Source organism: Rhea pennata, chromosome 22, assembly GCF_028389875.1.
Source record: "Rhea pennata isolate bPtePen1 chromosome 22, bPtePen1.pri, whole genome shotgun sequence".
Classification (NCBI taxonomy): domain Eukaryota; kingdom Metazoa; phylum Chordata; class Aves; order Rheiformes; family Rheidae; genus Rhea; species Rhea pennata.
Window position 1 is genome coordinate 4,699,312 of NC_084684.1, and position 15,313 is coordinate 4,714,624.

Below are 15,313 nucleotides of genomic sequence, written 5' to 3' on the forward strand. Positions count from 1 at the left end.
ATAGTCTTGGAAGAAATTAGTATATCTGGCTTTATTGCAGAAGCTGGCAGTCAAGGCTAACCTGCCCGCCCTCCTCCCCCAAAACACACACATACGCGTGTGCACACCGAAGTAAACTTACCTTGGCAGTACTGTAGCATGTAAAGAGTGCCACCGATGGCACAGTGGGCATTAAAAATGGCAGTGAGAGGTTAAAAGAATATCCATGTGGATAAGATGCATCATCAGTTGTACCTCTATAAAAGCTTTCTTTTATAGTACAGTTCTTCAGAGGTAGCAGAGGAGAATTTGTGTTGGTAGTATTGTGTAAAATGGAGGTCATGTTATCGTTATACCTTACAGGCAATGTAAATACCTCATTAATATTTAAGTGCTTAGATGTTGTTACATCCTGTGCTGCAGAAAGCATTATTTAATAATATTCAATATTAGTGTTTGTGTAGTGTTAACATTGGGAAGTATGTATCTAAGAAACATTCTGAGACTTTGATCTGTAAAATATCTACAAAATAGCAAAGATAGATTTTTTTTTTTTTTTCAGACTGCAGCTAATGTTTTGATGGGGATTTTCTGTGTTTTGCTTTCTGACAGACTCTGGACGAGAGCTTGTTATTACAGACCCAGTTATCAAGAATCGAGAGCTCTTCATTTCAGATTATGTCGATACTTACCATGCTGCTGCCCTCAGGTAAGTTGCAGAGGACCTGATGCAGCATCTCTGTGATGGATGAGGAAAAAAAAAAACTTCATTGAGAGAGGTACTTTTTCTATTTTTGTGTGGGGATCATTAGCATACTGCTCAGATTCTTCCTCATCTCATAGAGTAATTAACTTATGTTATCTGTTCTCGTTCAAAAAGGAGATGTAATTCTAAAACCTCATTTTAATCTCAGTTAATCAGTGTTGCTCAGATGATGTTTCCCATCATTGTCAATTTAGATTATTGCTGGTTCCTGCAAAAATACTCTCCTTCCCTCCTCTCGGTTTGATTTCACCATTAACAAAAAACGTTTCTTTGCAAAGTGACTGTTAGTATGCTGCCTTGATAAATTGCATTAAAGATTTTTGCTTTCTGTCTTTTGGAGAGACACTTTCATCATCGTTGAAGCTCAGCTGCAAGCAGCATTATAAACTAGTTGTACAGACAGGAGGTAATAGACCCTTGTATTGTTTTCTGTACTATCTGCCCTTCTCTGGGGGATTGATGCCCTCTTTACCCACTAAGTTTTGAACTTAAGTGGTAACCTTTGACCAAGTTGAGGGGAGACACCATTACTTAAAAATATTTTCAAATAGGAAGAGTGAGGTATTACTTTTGAGCAGATTTTCAACAAGCAAAATCACGCATGGGTATTGTCAAAATATGAACTGAATAATCTCCCTGATAATGCTCAGATGGCATTTCACCAGAACCATCTGGAGATATTTTCTTTGTTAAGAATCATTTTGATGAAGCCACTTCAAGAAAAACTAACTGCATGTTCTATTGTGAGGATAAGGGGGGGAAATCTAGGTTTTACTTATGAGAGGGCTTTAGGGGGGTTTTGATTAAACTTGGAAGAGTCTGGTGGCATACTGTAATCTCCTCATGAAATTCCACCGTGCCTTTTCTGAGTTTGATTTTAAATTGACATATATTTAGAAAGTAGATAAGCTGACAGGAGGTTGGCTGTCTTGATGGAACCAATCTTGGAAATCTCGTTGTCAGCTTAAACACTGAGAATTGAACCACATGCATGGAATTTTTCCTAAGATTATTATAATTAGTCTCTTTTGTATCTTTGCTGTTCTCTTATTTAAAGAAAACATAAAAATCAAACATGTGCATATACCAAGCAAACTGAAAAATAACTTTCTCCTCTCCCCTTCCAGAAAGAGTCAAGTCACTTTCTCAGTCTGTTTTGTCTGCCATTTTTGTCTGGCAATGCAAAACCATAGGTACTTTTCAGATCACTCTTTACTTTCAGTTTCTTGGAGTACAATTGTACTGTCCCTTGTGAGTTTTTCATGTTTTTGAGAATTCTTATAGAATAATGTCTTGTAGATAGTCTTTACATATGCTGATAATTGGGAGAATATACTTTTTCTAGGTGTAGATTAGAGTATATTCCTTCTGTTGATTCTTTTTTGAATAATTGTGGTTGATGCCGACTGGTAATTTTCAGTGTGCGAAACACGAGGATGGTGTTCTTAGTTTGATTGAAACCACAGAGTAGGCAAGATGTATTGGGGTATTTGAAAAGAGAGTTAATTTGGAATTCTGATTTATTATTAAATCAGATTATTGCTGTGCCCTTTGCTAACAAATAGCTCTGGTCATACAGTGAGCTGATGACAAACTAGGAAGCAAAACCAGTGATTGTAACTTCCAATCTCCTGCTGTAACCAGTGGAGAAAAGTTAAATAAACTACTCATAGATCTTTATGGAAGTGTGTAATAAATCATGGCCTTTTTACATATATGGTAGAATTTTTTAGTAGTAATATCAAGTACTACTTGTCTGAAATGCTATGAACAAAATGTATTGTTTTTGTCAATCTAGATAATACAAGCTAATCTGGACAACAGTTATTAACATCTGTCAGGTGAATTACTGAAAAGCAGCGAAATCTTTTTTCCCTTTAGAATTATTCTAAAAGGAGAATTTTACATGAAATATCAGAACAAGTGCTTCTTTCTTCTTTTTTCTTTTTTAATGATGAAATGATGCTCATGCAACAAGGATAAAATGAATGTTAGTGAATAAGCTTATAAGTAAGTATTTCTATGTGTGATCTCAATTATGGACCTTGTTAATATTTAATTACAATCCAGCATGACCTGCACAAAATCCAGTGTTGCTTTGCCTTTTGCCAGAAAGGCAATTGACTGAGAAGTAGACAGCCATGGGGATGTTTATGCAGCCTCAGCTCACAAGATAGCCATATTGATTTTCCTGTGAGACCAGTCAGCAACTTTGCTCACCTTACTAGTCCTTCTAGTGTTTTTTCCTCACTTATCATAGTGGATGTTGTGTGTAAGAGATTAAAGTTACGAGGCAAAAATCATTCTTAGTTGAACGATGAGCCGTTTCAAGTGTATTACCAAGAAAAGATCAGAGAGGGGAAGCAGGCCTAGCAGCTTGGTCCATGTTCTACTTTTGTTTCTCCAGTATGCCATGGTTCTAAGCTCTGAGAAGAGCAGGCAAACCCAGCCAGGTAAAATATTCTTCTTTACGGTGGGCTGATGGAAATAGCAGCTTTCATTCAATTTTATCCAAGAATGGCAAACTTTTTTTCAATATTAAATATGCCCAAGAGCAGCTAGTTTATAATAGTAAATACTATTGACTAAATACAGTTGAAAAAAGGTGCTATCTGTATTACTAACAGGAAGCCTGACATACTGAAAAAGAACAATCTTATGTTCTTTCTACTTGCATCAGCTTTACATAAAAAGCCCTAACTCTTTGACTGTCTGGCCATTTGTCTCTACTGTCTTCTGATCTGTTTGGCTACTGTGAACTGTTATGCATTGAATTTCAGAATGCTTATGAGCAGCTGTTGCACCCTAACAGTTCAACAAACTGCTGAAAAAATCAGATACGACTTCCTGTAGTTAATTTTCATTCTCATCTTTAAAGGTAATGACTTGATAAACTATATTAAAAAAGAATAACAATGTATAGTAGAATAAACTGATAAATCCCCTGTTTTCTTTCTATTGGAATGTTGTATGCATTTAAAACACAGAAGAGAGAGAAGAAACCTTTGTTTGCTGTTCCATGCTTGGAGTTTGCATTGTTAGGATTGCAGTCTTCCTAAAAATATACACAGAGCATAAAGTTTTTGGTGTGAAAGTGTCAAAACAATCTTTGAGTTGTTAGGAAAACTTGTCTGAAGTGCCAAATATGCTAACCTCATGAGGTTGCTGGTTAAGAATGGTATTTTCCTTACCTTTCTAAATAAAAAGTTGACTTTCTAAGTAATTAGAACAGTAGGATTTTCAAAGCTTCCTTAAAGACTTAGCTGTGAAAGGATTATAAGAACTTTGAAAATAAGATATTTTAAGGATTCTTTGTTAGCATATGTGCTTAATTTGGAGCTCCTCAGGAATGTATACTGACTGAATACAAATCAATAGATATTTGTAGAATACCATCTGAGACCTTCACTTTAACTGCATATTCTTCCATTGCCCCTACAGGAAGAATGTATGTGGATGTCTGTGTAAAATGCTTGTGTTTGTGAAATTTTAGACACTTGTAAGAGCACAAAGGTGCCACGTGGCTTTTACCCAAAATACAATGGCATTTAATTAAAAAATAGCTGTTATCCAAGATAGAATTCTAATACCATTTTCCCTCTTTCTTTCAGAGGGAAGTGTAATATCTCCCATTTCTCTGACATATTTGCTGCTAGAGAGTTTAAAGCCCGAGTGGATTCATTTTTCTACATACTGGGCTATAATCCAGAGACAAGGTAAGTGAAGGGATTTTTAAATACAAGCTTTACCACAGATCTGAGTCTGTAGAAACAGGAAAACTGTCAAAGGCAAGAGAAGTTAAAAACAAGTATGATGCTGATAGAAAAGGGGGTGGGAGGGAATGCGAGGGAGAAGCTTACCTGTTCTGGCTGAGTACGCATAAAAAGAACTAACAGTAGATGACAAACTTCTGTAGTGAGTGATGACATTCAGTTGCATTTCTGCGTAAATAATGTACTATTTTAAAGCAGATTTTCAGAACTGTGGGTTATTTGATTTTTGTTTGTTTGGGGGTTTTCTTGTTTTTTTCCTTGCTTTTTATTTTTTCTACTTTTTTAAGGTTGCAAACATTAGCAGGAATTCTTATCTGCTTCAATGCTTAAATGCATACTCCTTAAAATACTTCTTGCACACATCATACGTATCATCTAGTAAGCATTGTGGAGATTTTGTTGACACAGACTTTCTGTATAATTTCTTAGAACTATGTAAGTTCATGCTTTCATGTGTAAATGCCTGTACGGGCTCTTCTATCAACAGTTCCTACTTTATGCTTCATTGGCTAGAGCAAAGTAGATGCACAGAAAGAACTTTGAAATGAATGCATATTTGAAGAAGGTATGTTCAACATGCTCTTTCATTTCATAGAGTTCTTTGAATTTGATGGAAGGTTGTCCAACCACTTTTTATCAGCTGTGTTCGCAAAGCAAAGCTGTTCATGGACTGTACCTTCATTATTTTAGAAATCCAACCACTAACTTTATTTTGTCATTTGGACAGTTTTGTGAACACAAAGAATGCTTTGCAAATTCTAACTGTGTTTCTTGCTAAGGCTTTTGAAGAGTTTGCTATCTAGGGGCCTATTTCTGTGACCCCTAGTAAATAGTAAAAGATTAATAACTCAAAACTCAGCAAGGACTGTGTCCTACGAAAGTTGTATTGTTTTAATACAGAAAACATAATTGGCTTGTGAAACTTGGTTTCTAAAGATACTATTGAGAAAGAGCACGATTTTAAGTGGGGATTAGACAAGCATATAAGAAATATATCAATTGTTACACTGTAGATAAGCAGGTTTTAAAACAGGTGCAAATGTTCATGCTTCAGGGCATAGCCAACCAATAACCGCTTGCAGTTAGGAAGAAACTCCCTGTGTGGACAGATTACTATGTAATTGCCTATTTATGGGGTTTCTTGTACCTTACTCTGAAGTGTCTTGAACTGCCATATGTCTGAGACAGGATATCAGACTTAAGCAGAGGTCATTTTAAACAGTTCAGTCCAACACTTCTACATTCATAGCAAGTGTTGTCAGTGTAGGTCCCTATGAGGTGTACAGTGCTGAGCTGTGGGGAAAAAGGCATGAAATCTGATAATATTTTTGAAACCTATATTAAAACATTTGTGTAATACTTGTGTCTTACTGAAGCAGTCTGAAAAGGTGAGGCATGTATTAAGTTTGTCATGATACACCTTGCTGGCATTCAACGTCATACATGGACCCCTTATTTAATTTTGTCGCTTTTATTTAGTGTGCTTTAATTTTGAGGGAGTGAGTGTTAAATGAACTATTTGTATTAGTGTTCAAGTTCTGTGTTTAATGGATGACTTCTCTTGTGAAATTCCATTTGTGTGGGTCAAAGTTATCAGTGCAGTTTTAAACCCACTTTCTGCATAGAAGTAGTAGCCGTTAATTCTTCTGGCTATTAGAAAATCACTGAGCCTGAAAAGATCAATGAAATGAGAAAGCGAAGCACTTTAGTGGTCAGCTAATTTCTCAAAACAGCTAGCTCTCAAAATGTGTGTTTTTCTTCATAGTTTTTAAATGCTAGCTCTTTGGTCTGTGCTTTTTGTCTTGAACAGTGAGGAGGGTTTGAAAAAGGAGCTGAGTTTAGATTGTTTGGCTGATTTTGTTTTGTATATTTGGTACTGCATCGCAATGCACACTGACTGCTGAATTCCAGATCTATTTGGCTTGTTTTAAAAGTATTGTAAAACATATTCCAAGATGAACTGTTAGCGATTTGTCAGGAAAAACAAATTTTAGTCTTAAACTTGATACATTTTTCTAATGTAGTGTTTTGTTTCATACAGAAAGGGTAGAAAATGTTAGTAGTGGCTTGAAGTAATAGTAGGTTGGAGATGAGGTTCTAAATGCTACCATGTGTAATGTGTGATAGGATACGTTCTTAGACCAAACACTCTTGAGCTGTGGATTGCATCCAGAAAGATACATTTTTGCTGATGGTCCTGATTTGTGTTCAGTAAAAGATACCCATACTGAATTGATAGTTGTATCATGTATGTAATTTGTCTTAGCTTGCTCCACTGTTGAAGAAAAGTCTCTTTGATAGGATTCTTAAATGCAGCTCACTGTGTTGGGATTCTGTCTTTTTATGTTTTCATGTCTTCTATTTAAAAAACAACAAAATAAAGAAACCTAAACCTCCCAAAAGACCCAGAAACCTGGGGTGGTAGATGCGTGATGACAGAAGCCCTTTTGTTCTTGGAGTACATAGAGCTGAAGGAAGGCATATTTTGTCCTTTATTTTCTGTGTGAAAGCTTGCTTGACTATAGATTTGACCACAGAAATACCTACCATGGTCCTGCTGATCGTTCTGAGGTCTCAAAGTGGTAGAACTTGTGGGCTTTACAGTGCGTATCAAGTTAGGTTTGTTCTACAAATTTTGGTAAGTGTTTGCATGAGGTACTTCAGTAATTTGCCCATCAGTGAGAAAATTCTGATGGCGGAATAGGAGCTTAATCTTAAAGCTAGCTACTGAGGTTTTATCACCTTGAATTGAGTGTTAATTAAGCTAGTAAATAGAGTTGAAGTATTTTCCTTTCTCCCAATAATGTGGAATATATCCACTAAAAGTATAGCCATCTGAGAAAGAACATTCATTCCATGCAGAGTACTTCAAAATAATCACATAACGTTTTTGCAAAGTGAGAGAGATACGACAAAGGGACTTGAGTGAGAGAACCTATGCATTAAATATATATATATGTGTGTGTGTATTTATTTATTTTATCCCCTTTCATGCCCAGTGGATTCCCAGGTCTCTGTTAAGGGAGAATTTTGTGTCTGTCTTCAGAGAAAGGACTGCTCTGACAATGGAATCCCATTAAAACCTTTGGGTTCCACAAATGGCAGGATGAGAAGCCACGCTTTAGCAAAGACAGAGTGGTTTCCTAGTACTGTAATAATTACATTTCATAACTGAAATTTATGTTTTAAATATTGTTTGGCAGCTATATTCACTTTGAAAAAATACTCATCTTGCCATTTTGTGTAGTATGACTGTATGTGCACAAGTGGAATGTGTTGGGAAATAATTACGGAAATTGCTGAGCACCCTCATTTCATGTCAGTAGGTTTTGCCAAGGTGCTGCAGTGCCTTGCAGTGTTAGCAGATTGCTTAAAATAGATGAGGGGAAGAAAAAAAAAAGAATCCACACCAAACTGGATTTAGAGAAATGGATGTATAACTTCCCTGGATTCTGCTTACTGGCAATCCACACTTAATTAAGCTGTTTGGATTGTGTTACTTTCCCCTGTCCATTTCTCAGCTTATCTCTGAAATAGAGGGTAGCATAAAAGCTGAGAATCTTTTTCACATTCATGTTGGTGACCAACTGCTAAAGGGTTGAGAGGGTGGAAGGGTGTTCTTTTTTATTTCTGTTTTCATTTTCTATTTTTAATTTATGGGATTTCCTTACCATTTCAGAAGCTGAAACTTCTACTTTACTGATGGGCTTACCAGCCTGGATGTAACTTTTCAGAAATTACCCCCCCCCCCCCCCCAAAAAAAAAAAAAAAAAAAGTGCATGTGTGGTGGGGTTGATGCAAGCATTTCAGCTTGAAATTAATTTTGAAGTGAGTTCAGATGAAATGAAGATAAGATAATTTTGTGCTTGTAAATGTATTTACTTGAAAGCAGTCAGCTGGCAAAGGCAGTGCAGCATGTTTGGAGTAGTTATCCTTTACTAGTGTCATCTGGGAGAATTGGATCAGTCTTGTTCTGAATCTGTTGCCTTCCTCTCGCATTTGAGTTCATTTTTTTTTTTTTTTTTATAACAGAAGTGTTAAGTGATGTTTTTTTCCTTTTCTTTAAAGCAGTTTATCAAACTTCATTGTGTTCCTGGAACTTTTAAATAAACACGTAGCTGTGCTTTTAAAAAAAAAACATACAGGAACTTCTATCATGTTTTTTTCTTTTTTTGACAGACCCCAAGTGTGAACCAAGTGCCTCCTTCCTGTGTATTAGGGAATGGCTCCTTCAGATAAATGAGTTTTAGTAGCAGTAGATATTTTCAGCAGAACCTGGGCAGCTGTTTTTGAATTATTACTCCCGGCCAGTGAAAGAACCAGACTTTGGTGAAAGTTCCCAAAAGGGTCGGGTATGAGGATGGGTTGGACCATGAGGAAGCTTGAAGATTGATGGTAAATGAATGTATATGAAGGTGTATCCACATATGATAACATTTTTCTTACAGGGCTGTTCTGTGAGAGATAAAAGTATTTGGGATTTAAACACACTTTCATTGTTTCTTTGAGCTAATACAATTGAAGAAGGTTTAGATGTCTTGTGTAGAAAAATCACCTCCATGCACACCTTTTTTTCCAATTTTGAAAGCTATCAGTGCACATGATACTCTTGGAAGAAATGTCATAACATTGTATAATAAATGCAACTTACATGAACTCTTCAGTTAAAATTTTTATAAACTTATTCAGGAAATAATCCTGAATGAACTAAAGATGTGGTAAAGTTCCTATTAATGGCAGCAGAGAAGCGCAGGAGTAGATGTGGTATTGAGCGCAGCGTTTTAACTCTGAAATTCATCGTCTTGCAGGATCAACTCGGTCCCATGTCTTTCTAGTGCAGGCTAACGGTGTGTTGCGTGGTGGAAAGTATTAGTATTATGTAAAACCTTAATAAAGCTGCTCCTTGGCTCCACGCACGTGTTAAATTTAAGCATCTTTGCTCACCTGCGTTTTTCCGCTCCCCCCGTTTGCGCGACTGCGTGAGCTGTGCGTGTGACGGCTGCGGAGGTGCTGCCGTTCCGGGGGCTCGGCACGAAACGCCTGCGCTGCAGGGCGCCGGGAGCTGTGTTCGAGCGCGGGGCTCGGTCCGCGGTCTGCGACGGGCCTTGTGCTGTGGCGGTGTTGCTTAGTCTGCGTTTATCTTTTCAGCTGCGAAATTTGGAAAATATTTAATCCTTCTCTGACTTCAGCGGTAAATTCAAGCACCTCAACTGCTCTGAAGTGGAGGCAGGCTTTCTAAGGAAAGCATTTCCTGCTGTAGGAGGAAAGGCTGCCTCGTATATGTAGGCAGCTAAGAATTTTCTTGTAGATTAAATTGATAATAAAAACAGCAGATCATCAACTATGATGAAGGAGGTTAGAGCAGAGAGTCAAGTTTGGATCAGCTGGGATTTACCCCGTGGTCTCTGGTGCTTGTAAACGGCCGTGGCGAGGTTGCTGAGAACTGATCTTGTCCTTTAAACATTCCTATGTATTGAAATAGGGATGGATTAAAATATTTCAAGAATCTGTTTGCTGCTTTATTTCCTGACAAGTAGATTGTTTATTAAAATGTGAAGCTCCTGTTTAGATCTGTGAAAGCTTGTAAGTTGTCATTAAGCAAGTTTTTTCTTTCTTTCTTTTTTTTTTTTTTTTAATAAACACAACTGAGGCAGGGAAAAAAAGCTGCTGTTGTTGCCGTGGGGGTGTTTTGCTTGGAGGAGATACAAAAGAAATGCTGGAGCACAAATCCCTGGACTTTGCGTTGCTCTGCTCCCAGGCGTTGGCTGTATCAGATCCCCTAGCGAAGGCCCCACTTCCCTGCACACTAGCTTGGTATGCAGGAGCTGCAGAGTCTGTTCAGTGTGCTTTATTTACGGAAACAGCAGGGTTGAGATTGATTGCGCTGTAAGACAGTGTGTGGATGAGGGAGGGTCACAGCACATGCTCAGTCCTGTCAGTCCGAGGGCGAAGTTTCTGCGTTCTGCGTGCAGGCTTAGGTCATAGCACAAGCTCAGTGAAAGCTCTCCGAGGTCTCTCAGACTGCATGTGCCTCCATTTTGAGTTGGTAGAGTGGAAAAGGCAGAGTTTTAGCTGTTAAACAGAGGGTTCAGGAATACATCTAAACCCACAAGAGCCTGTCATAGTCATGGATGATCCATTCAGCCCCTGCAGGTAGGCTACATCACTCTGGCCTCCCCGAAACAATGATGATTTTTGCTGTTGTTTGTGACTTCTGAAATGTTTATGAAATCATTTCATTATTATTGCATGTTCCTCAGAACCTTGTAATCACATCAGCTTTGCTGCGCAGCTGTTCGTGTGGTGCATGAGGGCACTGAGCAGGGGATCTGCTGGCTCAGGGGTGCATGTAGCAAAACGCGGAAGCTGTGTGGGTTTATTTTTTATTTTATTTCCCCCTCGTGGTGCAGTTTTAATTTCAGTTGTGCTGTCTGCATGCCAACCTTACGGCAGGTCTGTAGGGAGCTGCAGAGGCAGTCTGCAAGACGCAGTGTTACCTAAGTGGCTAGAAATGTTTGGGCCTGCAACAGACTGTTTAGATAATGTTTCAGGAAGGTCGTAGATCAGCAGCCATTGGTTGCTCTGAGGGTGGGTGGTCCTCCTTTTGATTGAGGGCCTATTTGTGAGAGCAATGATAGTTCTGATATTTCTTCAAGTATTTATAAGAAATGCAGTGAGCACAGTTCTGCTTGCTTGTCACCATCATGTGCAAGAAACACATGCATCTAAAATGTAGTAGTGTTGCCTTATGCATTGAGAAGCTTGTTACCTGACAGCTGTGTAAGCTGTACTTGTGTCTGTTTTACTGAGCTAGCAAAATACTTAAGCTTTTTTAGACTGGGTATCTGAATAAAATAGAGGACTCGGGCTCTACAGTTTTGTATAATGATGCTGTGATTGTTACAGATTTTGAGATCTGTGTAGGAACAGATTTTGAGATCCGTATGGGAACAGGTGATTTGTCACTGTTAAGTATAAATCTGGGAGGACTTTGGAGTTTTAAATGAGTGGCCATAAACTTGATTTTGTAGTAGATTCTTGTTCACGGCAATGTTGGAACTTGCGGAGAACTGAGGGAAATGTGGGTGCTTTCGGACACGGACCTCTGCCTGTCCCAACGGTTTGCAGACCTGATCTCAGCATCCCAGAGTTTTCTGCTGCAGGGGAACGTTTCAGCAGGATAATTTGTCTGCCAGTTACCTAAGTGGATTGAATTTGAAGGCAACAGGGTGGTTTCTGGTGCTTATAGTGACACCTGGAACTTCATAGCTGATGGTTGACTTTTAGTCTTGCTCACTATGGGCATTCATTCACTTTTGCAGTGTGCAGCACTGGGACTACCTTTCTTCCACTCTTCCAAGAGGCTGAGGAATGAAATTATGGATAAGACCACTTATTTTTTGCCCATATTAGTACCATGTCTGTGTCTGTAGGACATCTGAAATATTGTTCCCTTTTCTCACATCCTATAATAGCTATAGAACGTAAGAATTGAGAGAGTTTATGGCTGAAGCAAAATAATGCTAATGATTATAGAGCGTAGTTCTGTTAAACTTCAATCTGGCTGTATCACTCCATACTTGAATGCGATGTCGCTGTAGGCCCAGGCTTTAGAAACATTCCTATTGCTAATAAAGGAGCTACTTGAATACAAGAATATGGCACAGCACTGCAAGAATACAGGGGTATGGTACTTTGTGCCCTTGCCATTTGTTTTATAACTTTACTCATAAGAAGATGCATTTGGGAAGGGGAAGGTCCAAAGCAGTATGCTTGGTGCTGTTCTTCGGTGATAATGTATGCACACATTTAAAAAAGAATTGAAGAAAAATACTACTTTTTTACTTGAAATGAAAATACAGTCATGCTTATTTTTTTGAGTATCACATTAACGTAAAATAGCACAAGGGTGGGGAATAGAAACATCTAAGTCGTAACAAACCAAAAATTGTCTGTCAAACAAAAGTATTGTGTTTGACAAAACAAAAATACTGTTAGAGCAATATGGCAAATAAGGCATTCTTTGCTGAGTCAATGGCACATGAGAATTTGTGAATGTGATGTGGTTCTTAGCTCCCAGAACTCCCCTTTGGAGGATGCCTCTGGTATCAGTGCTGGGGCAGTGTATGATCAGATTGTTCCTGCCCCAAGGAGCTTACAGTTCTTCCCCCCCCCCCCCCAACCCCCGGCCAAATAATGAGAAAATATTAAGTACTCCCCTATGGTCCTATGTGTGACACTGTAGATTGTCATTGTTTGAGATCTCAGTTTCTCCTTTCACTCTGTTGTACTTCAAAACAGATGTCCGTAACCTGTATTGCCAGCTCTGGGCAGTAAGTGTGCCAGCTGAAAATGAAAGCTTTGCTTGGGTGCGGGTGCTCTTACACTTTGGTAGTAGCATAGTTGGAGGTGGGAGTTTGAGAGCTGCGTCTACCTTAAGTTACTTGTGGCGCTCGCAAGGTATTGAGTATGCTGGAAAAATTCTCTATCCCTAATATATGTTGCTTGTAAAACAGTGACATTCTGGTACTGCTAAAATCACAGGTAGTCCAGTTACTGAACTTCAGAGATCATTTAGTATAATTAACTGTTTGAACTTAAGATCAGAGCATTGGTACATATATTCCTTACTTCAAGATAAACGAAACTAGAAAACAAATGTTAAAGATGATCAGTAGAATCTGCAACCAAAATTCTAATGTGGAGACAGTGTTTGTTTCTTTGCAATAACTTGTATCTCAGAACAACCCTACCATAATCAATTCCTTTCTACCTTTTTAGCAGAAAATAATATTTTTAGGATTATAAAATCTTATTTTTGAGATATAAACCTGATGCAAAATTAAGTCAGTAAATAGTATTATCTTGGAAAAGCTTTTCCTGTTTGACTCAAACTTCTGCAACTACTTCCTCCTTCAAATAGCAATATGGATGTCTAGAGTACTGAGTTATCTACTTCCTTAAAAGTCTACCTCTGCAATCAGTCAGCAGGTTTGAGCTTGTACTGAAGTTACAAATGTTGGTACATGTTTTCCGTTCTTGCTTTAGGTTAAGTAATCACTAAAATGTCCCCATATAAGTTTGTTTGCCCTGAACTTTCTTGTTAAAGAAACATAGGTTTGATTATCCACTCAGAGCACAAAATTGCTTATGCATTTTTTAACTGTAATGCACTGCACTGCAACAGGTTATAAACAAAACTGTTATCCTGTTTAATGGCCAGCTTCTGATTTTACTTTCTTAACAACAAATTATTTTCTATTAGAAAAGTGATTTTTTTTAATCCCTCCCTCCAATTCAAATGGAAACTGGCCACATGGGATTGGGTAACTTGGAGTAAAATTTTTGGTGGTAAGAAATAAGTGTTGGAACAAGTTACCAAGCCATTGTTTAGTCTAAGGTGAGATAAGATATCCTCCTGATGTGATGGAAAATAAGATAATATTACTGTAATTCACTGTTTTTAAGCAAGGATTGCTGCTGCTATTACTCTTAGGCAACTAACACTCCTGCAGACTCTTTGGGGTTAGAGGTTGAATGGCCTGAATCTGACTGTCCCTTTTCTTTTAGAACTGCATAGTATGAAAACATAACAGGCACGAAAATACTGTTGAGTCTGCCTCAGGATCCATTTGACTCGATAAACACTTTCAACAGTGACTGTAAGCAAATGCTGTGAGATGGATATGAATAGGACTGGCATGATAAAGTTTTACTGTTTGTGAGCAGTCCATTTTGCATCATAGTGATGAAATATTATGTTGTCTTTAGGACTGTGGAGCAGTAAATACTTCTAAAGTTCTATTTCTTTGTAGTTAAAGATTTACAGACAGATTGTGTACTGTGTGTAGAGGAGGAGTGTGGCAAGGGAAGTTCTCAGTTTTGCTTTGTGAGTGTGCAAAATAAATAATGTCCAGCTGAACTGATCTCTTGAATATGATGCCAGTCATACTGTGAGACCCTGATAAGCTATTTTTTAACTAGCTGAAGTGGGAATGGAGTAATTTTCTTCTAATTTTGCTTCTCTAGAGATAGAGCAGACTGATCCTTTCCAGATGATTTTAAAACTGCTTCTAAAGAACTTTTTTTTTTCTTCATCTTGATATTGGAGCATTTGCATAAAGGAATATTTAAAAAAACCTTTTCCTTGAGATTCTCCTTCCTACCTACCTCTTCAGGTTGCACTTCAGTAGCACTGATAGTGCTACTGATTTACGTGCTGAAACTTCCTTTACACTGTCAGGTTTGCCTTAGTTATATGCATGTGTTGCAATAGAGTGTGTTTTCTGGAGAGCGGGTTTCCAAAGCCCTTTACAGAGAGCTCTGGAGAGGACCAGAAAAAATGAGAGTCAAGTAGTAGCTGGGGGATTAAGCCTCTCTAAAACCCCTTTTCTGTTGAAACATCCATCCAGTTTAATTGCAAATTACCTCAATATACAGAATCAGAAATAATTATGCAAAAGGATTGGTTGGATAGGTAGCACAAAACACTGTCCTGTATATGTAGGGTTTTTAGAACTTTACAGAATCATAGAATTGGTAAGGTTGGAAGGGACCTCTGGAGATCATCTAGTCCAACCTCCCTGCTCAGCAGGGTCACCTACAGCATGTTAGGCAGGGTTGCATCCAGGCAGGCCTTGAAGATCTCCAGAGCAGGAGACTCCACAGCCCCTCTGGGCAACCTGGTCCAGTGCTCCATCACTCTCACAGGCAAGAAATTCCCCCTCATGTTCAGGCAGAACTTCCTGACCTTCAGTTTCTGCCCTTTGCCTCTTGCCCTGTCATACGGGACAAC

At 38.3% G+C, this 15,313-nt stretch overlaps 1 protein-coding gene across 7 annotated transcripts in view; it reads left to right on the forward strand.

Moving 5' to 3' along the window:
* Positions 1-15,313, forward strand: part of RERE (arginine-glutamic acid dipeptide repeats) — a 248,613-nt gene that overhangs the window by 128,856 nt on the left and 104,444 nt on the right. For 6 of the 7 annotated variants that reach the window (XM_062593138.1, XM_062593141.1, XM_062593142.1 and 3 more), the window contains exons 5-6: positions 592-688; positions 4,357-4,461. In XM_062593138.1, the coding sequence (XP_062449122.1) occupies positions 592-688; positions 4,357-4,461 (202 nt within the window). Of the gene's footprint in view, positions 1-591; positions 689-4,356; positions 4,462-10,597; positions 10,672-15,313 lie in introns of those variants that run through there. The other variant, XM_062593144.1, reaches the window with a different exon arrangement.